Below are 6,507 nucleotides of genomic sequence, written 5' to 3' on the forward strand. Positions count from 1 at the left end.
TTTGTTTTGTTTTTTTTAAATGTAACGCATGCGCCATTTTTGTTCCATGAGTATGCGACAAAAACAGCGCACCAAGAGACACAACGCTATGCAAAATAACGTCCAATTTTATAACCTACATGCGCAGCGTTAGGGGCACGTTGTGCGACTTTAACGTCGCATCAAACACAACGTCCCACTGTGAAAGAAGCCTTAAAGTGTAGAGGAGAGCCTCAGGATCCTATTGAGGCTTCCCTCGCTATTCCGTTGTCCCCTGTCGCTGAGCACCCCCCCCCCCCCATTTTGGGATGTGGGAGGAAACCCACACAGACACGGGGAGAACATACAAACTCCTTGCAGATGTTGCCCTGGCTGAGATTCAAACCGGGGACACTGTTCTGCAAGGAAAGAGTGCTAACCACTAAGCCACTGTGCTGCCCATTAATGCTCGAAAATGACATGCAGACCTAATGCAGGTAGCATAGCAACGTTTCTATACTAGGATACAATGCCGCAGTATATGAATGTTATATAATGGCACACTGAAGGCTATTTATAACACTAAGGCCTCTTTTCCTCAGGTAGTGGAACTGTGTGCTCAGCAAGCAGTTACCAGGCAGCAGTTACCAGTCAGCAGTGAGCAGTTACCAGGCAGCAGTGAGTAGTTATGCAGTTACCAGGCAGCAGTAAGTAGTTATGCAGTTACCAGGCAGCAGTAAGCAGTTACCAGGCAGCAGCAAACAATTGTGAGTTTGAGAGGCATTTCACTGCCTATCAACAGTCCATGGAAAAGAGGCCTAACTTTATTTTTTAATTAAGCAGGTAGAAGAAACGACCTCACAGCCCGAGGCACAGAAAGACACAATGCCACCAACCAGAGAAGAATGACGAGCATCCCAGCACATGCACACAATGCACCGGATTCACTGATGTTCTGAAAAACTGGAGATTTGGAAACTGAAGTAGTTCTGTAAACCTGGCCTGTCTGGGTCATATCTGAGCATAGTGGTGTATGCTAAAGGATTAGTATTCAGTGTGTTGTTGCACATGAATACACAACTTGTGGTATGAACATTTTTTTTTAAAAAATCCACATGAAGCTGGATATTTAAATAAAACCTATGAATACAGGACAGTGCATGTGACTGCAATTAACATGCTTGCTGTTTCTCTTTTGGCAGCCCTCTCTATGCTCTGATATCACCCAAGTGAAGGTTACAAAATTTACCACCGAATAGAAGACAATTTTGTAAATTTAGGCCAGGTCTCTAGGATGACTTATTTCCAGCTGTCCTCTACAGTCCAACAATAACTTAGCAAATCACTACAGGTTACCATTCATCACCAGTATGCACATTTAATTTGCAGGCCTCATGTTTTAGATGGGCTTGAGTTACAATACATACAATAATAATTACACCATGAAGTCTTGCCTATGCCGCAGTCACAAGAAATTCTGCACTGTTCCCATCCTTTACATTACAAAGCACACTCCTGTTCTATATTTGTGTATAACCAAGTTGTAAAATATCTGAAACACTCCAATTTTTTTTTTAATATATTTTTAAGGTCCATTTGGATATTTTATGCTGGAGCTACATGCATCTTGCATTGCCACTATTTGTTAGTGCCCCATTAATTATAGACCAAAATTAAAAGTGCTTACATACTTTCAATAAATGTTACCCTTAACAGTCAATGGTTAATCATAAGGGTGATATTTCGGGTTATGAGCAACATACAGACATGCTGCTTGGCTATAGGTTAGCTGTGTGCAATGGCCAGTGGAGAGGAGTGATGCTGGGCGGCACACAAACGGTCTCCTGTGGCATGGGTGGCTACAATGTGCTCATTTGTTGCTTGTTGTTTAGTCATTTGGCTTGGCGAATTGCTAAAACATCTTGTGGCATACCGCTACACATGCTAGAATCTCACCTTGCACAACAATTGTGTTGCCTGAGGTTTTTTTCTAGTGTCTGTACAAGCCTTAAAGGACAACCGAAGTGAGAGAAATATGGAATTCCCCATGTTCTTTTGCGAAAGACGGCAGCTAACAAATGTTTTACTTCCCGTCTCGCTTGTCCATGGATGTGAAAACATATCTGCGCTCGCATCCAGACTACATCTCCCAGCATGCATTGAGGCCTGTGCAAGACACTGCAGGAAGTTGAAAATCAGCAGCTGCAGTCTCCTGAAGAACATTGTGGATCTCATACGGATTGGGGGCCAGAGAAGGGCAAAGCTATAACCAACCAATGTGTTTTTATGATCTGGCCATTGCTTTTATGACATTGTTTTTAGTTATGGCTCATCATTTTTATCACAATGACAGTAGGTGATTTAGTGATAAGGAAAGACCTTCTGATACTGCCAAATTGCAAACAATAAAATTAGTTTTTATTGACAAGACTAGTCTTTTATTTATTATAATAATTTATACTGTAGACTCCTGTTATAGGAAACCTCTGGATATAGTAAACTCGGTTCTCAGGTCCCAGCAAATGCACCTGCGCATATATATCGCTCTCTCTACCTCCTATATGTAGAAAATTAGGGATGGTCGATGAGATGCAAATAATGACGATTTATTTATATAGTGCCAACATCTTACATCTTGCTGTGCACGGTACAAAACAAATAGTGGGGATAAGAAGTTCAGCACACTGTACAATCAGGAAAGCCGGCAACACAAGTACAAATGCATTCCTACATGACTCCTGTGGCTCGAGACCAGTACTGGTGAATGTTCAAATGAAAAGAAAAATAAGATCATAATAGCTTTACTCCTGGCCGACGACTCAAAGCGCCTGAGCTGCAGCCACAAGGTGGCACTCAACAGGCACAAGAAACACTAATCCTAAACACTAAGGCACAATCTGTATGCAATTTTTATGCAGCTTAAACATGGACCAAATGAATTTTGCAAAGATGGAATTGGGACCTGAGTGTCTCTGTATCTAATAATAATTGCAGCAACAGCATGACAGTGATTTTTTTTTTCATATATATAAGAGTTAAAGAATTTAGTAATTTGCCATTGCCACACACCATCTACTTGTTTAAATCTATGAGAAGCAATTCTGATGCTTCCCATAAAAAGTGCTAGTGGTCAATATGCTCCTACACACTAATGCTATAAATCACAGTGTGTACAGCTGTACAAGAAGATAAAAACTGCATGGCTTAATAAAGCAGAGAAAGGAAACATGAAGCTGTGCTGTTGTACATAAGCATATCGAGAAAGTCCAAAGTGGAAACTAACTTCTAGGCTCTGGCTACACTGGAGCTGGAATACAAACTGCCAGCCGGAGCAAACTGTGAACAGAACTGGTGGTCAGTTCAGGTCTGTCTGCAGATGCGTTTCCACATTAGACTTCTATGGGAAATACATCTGCTTACCTGGGAAAATCTTGCAGGTCGAGACTTTGCGTTGTGCTAATTGAACTATACAACATCCATTAAAGCATACAAATGTAAATGATTCCTCTATTCCTTTGCTATACAATATTATACGATCCATGACATCTGTTGTTTTGAGTGTCTGTTCCTCCACTGAGCTTTGATCCATAAATCAGTGCATTTTTGCCTCCAGTGTTAACCAAGCCTTAGGGCTCGTTCCCACTATCGCGAATCTGCATGCGTCCAACGCATGCAGATCCGCACATGTAATGCAAGTGGATGGGCCTGTTTCCACTGTAGCGTTGTTGAGGTGCGTTTTTTCAGCGTGAAAAAAACGCACAAAAGAGCCAACGATTTCGCCTGCGTCGGGAATCCGTGCGAATCGCCGCTAATGTATTTAATAGTAAAAACGCATGCGTTTGTTACATGCGTTTTTACCCGCGATTTCGCGTGCGATTTCGCATCTTTTTCAATTTTATTTAGCCCTGGCAGTGTCATGGTTAATTTCGCGGGTAAAAACGCATGCGGAAACTCATCCGCATGAGTTTTTACAAGCGTCGGAATGCGGCCGAAATCGCGTCGCAACAGTGGAAACAAGCCCTCAGTGTTAAATAGTGGAGGAGTGAAATGCTCCATGCATAGCGTGGTCCTATGCGACCCCTTCATCAGTACTGGTTCAGAAGCAGGCCGTGTGTGACTAGGCCCTATTCTTCAGTCTGAGATTCTAGAGAAGCAACCGCATTCCTGGAATTTGTCTTTCATTTGTGCTGTCCTAATATTAGTTGCTCCTGATGTATTACAATTCTAACCACCCTGGTATACTGGCCGCCTGGCATACTTTAACATACCTGGACCTAGAGAGAAACTTGCATATTATGAAATAGAACTGTAATTTGTTTAATCAAAAAATAAAAAAAGTTGTCACCCTCCTTAGCCACCACAGTGTCAAGGACTGTGACTATATTGCAGTTATGTACGAGATAAAGTAAATAAACTTGCACTGAGCTATTGTCTACTATGGCCCTTTAATGAATGTCCTATGCTTTTGAAGCAGCTCTCACTGCTGGGTGGCGCCAGTAACTATACAGAAAAAGACAAGAGGGAGGGAGTGCTCCAATAGTGCATTCATTTTATCAAAAATAACGCAATTAAAATTGCACTTATAATTCTAATGTTGTCTCAAGCAGCTGCCAGTAGGTCCTCTCTCGCTGCCTGAAGCCTAGCCAGGGCTGGCAGTATGATGGGAGAAACAGGAGGGATGTCTAACCGGCGGGAGCTGGGCGCATGTTGCACGTTGCCGTCTGACGTCACTACGCATTTCGGGGTTAACCACGCTTTCTTTGACCCGAGCACTCCCTCCCTCTTTTTTTTTTTTTTTTTCACTTTTTCTGTATAGTTACTATGTACGATCAGTTTAATAATGGAATATTATCTTTCTAGTATATTGACAAAATCAATGAAAGCTGAATGCGGCCCCAGCCACACACAAAATACATCATCAATATATCTCCTCTGGCATGCTGACTGAATGAGGAGAAGAATCAAGCATAGCAAGAAAAGAAACACAAATTCTGAGGCATCCAACTTTTATAATTGGTAATAGTGCCCAAAACAAATACGGAGGCATTTATAAGGTTTGTTTCCACAGAGTGAGGAGTTTAGGGGCCTCCCACTAATATTGCAGAAATGAGTGCCCACCATTAAAAATACAGTGGTTCATTCTGATATGGGGGATCTTATGACTAACATGGGTAGGAGAAGTGGTGTTCAGAAGTGTCCGTCTGGGACAGACACCTATGGCAGCAATGCAGCTAGCGGCATTTGAGGACCTAATCTATACGCTTGTTTTGGGACAATGAATTATAAATACATTATTTATTATGGCCAGACAGGCATTTTTAAAGGACACCTGAATTAAGAGGGGTATGGATGGATGGTGCCATATTTATTACCACTGAAACAATGCAAATTGCCTGACTGTCCTGCTGATCATCTGCCTCTAATACTTTTAGCCACAGACCCTGAACAAGTATGCAGATCAGATGCATGACTGGATTTGCTGCATGCTTGTTTAAGGCGTATGATTTAGATACTACTGCGGACAAAGAGATTAGCAGGGCTGCCAGGCAATTGGTATTGTGTAAAAGGACATAGATATGGCAGCATCTATATCCGCCTCTCCTTTCAGGTGTCCTTTTTTTCAAGGCAGAATTTTTAAATCTTAATAGGACTCAGAGGCATGTCATGTGCACAACATGCCTCTGTGGCCTTCTATCGCCGCTGCCGTACTTCTTGGGGTGCGGCTTGGCTTCCGATTGGAGGAAGCTAGCAGAGGCGGGGGCGGTGGGGGGAGACTGTAATGGAGGCTGCAATGCGGAGGAGGCTAATTGACAAGCCTCAGGTAAACAGAATAGCTAGCAACAAGCAGATTGTCGCTAGCCTGGCAACATTTTAAAGGACTTACGAGGCGAAATTACGAAAAAAAGTTAATCATCTGCATCATCTTTTAAGGCACGGAGGACGCCGTCCGCGCGGATCCACCGGGTCCCCCGCTCATTAGCCCCCCGGGCCGGCTCCCGACTCCACGGCCTGGGTCGGGCTCTCCTGCCTCTCCTAAAATGGCCACGGCTGCCCAGTCCGCATAGCCGCGAGTGCGCAGCTCTAGGGCCAACCCCCCCCTATCCACGCTACGTAGCGTGGATCGGGGGGGGGGGTTGGCCCTAGAGCTGCGCAGCCGCACTCGCGGCTATGCGGACGCCGCGGCCAGAGCAAGCGGCCATTTTAGGAGAGGCAGGAGAGCCCGGGCCGTGGGGTCGGAAGCCGGCCCTGATGGTCCCGGCGGATCGGCGTGGAACTTTTTTTTCCGTAATTTCGCCTCATAAGTCGTTTAAGGAGGGACAGCAGAGTGCAGGGGGGACTGGCAGCGGCGATAGGACACAGGGGCATGTCAATGTGCACATGACATGCCTCTGGGTCCTATCAAGATTTAAAAATTCCGCCTTGGGTTCTCTTTAAATGGAATCATGAAATGATGCTCCTCCTCCGTTCATGTTTCTATTAAATATAGCGGTCTTAGTGGAATGAGTGAAAAAGTGGTCATGAGGGATGAGCCCTGGTAGCAGATCTAAC

At 44.0% G+C, this 6,507-nt stretch overlaps 1 protein-coding gene across 2 annotated transcripts in view; it reads left to right on the forward strand.

The window, feature by feature from the left end:
- Positions 1 to 2,331, forward strand: part of NHERF4 (NHERF family PDZ scaffold protein 4) — a 31,534-nt gene extending 29,203 nt beyond the window's left edge. Inside the window, exon 9 of one of the 2 annotated variants that reach the window (XM_068242854.1) lies at positions 799 to 2,331. In XM_068242854.1, the coding sequence (XP_068098955.1) occupies positions 799 to 867 (69 nt within the window). In that variant the 3' untranslated portion in view covers positions 868 to 2,331. The remainder of the gene's footprint in view (positions 1 to 798) is intronic. The other variant, XM_068242855.1, reaches the window with a different exon arrangement.
- The last annotated feature ends 4,176 nt before the right edge of the window (positions 2,332 to 6,507 follow it).

This window comes from Hyperolius riggenbachi, chromosome 6 (genome assembly GCF_040937935.1).
Source record: "Hyperolius riggenbachi isolate aHypRig1 chromosome 6, aHypRig1.pri, whole genome shotgun sequence".
Classification (NCBI taxonomy): domain Eukaryota; kingdom Metazoa; phylum Chordata; class Amphibia; order Anura; family Hyperoliidae; genus Hyperolius; species Hyperolius riggenbachi.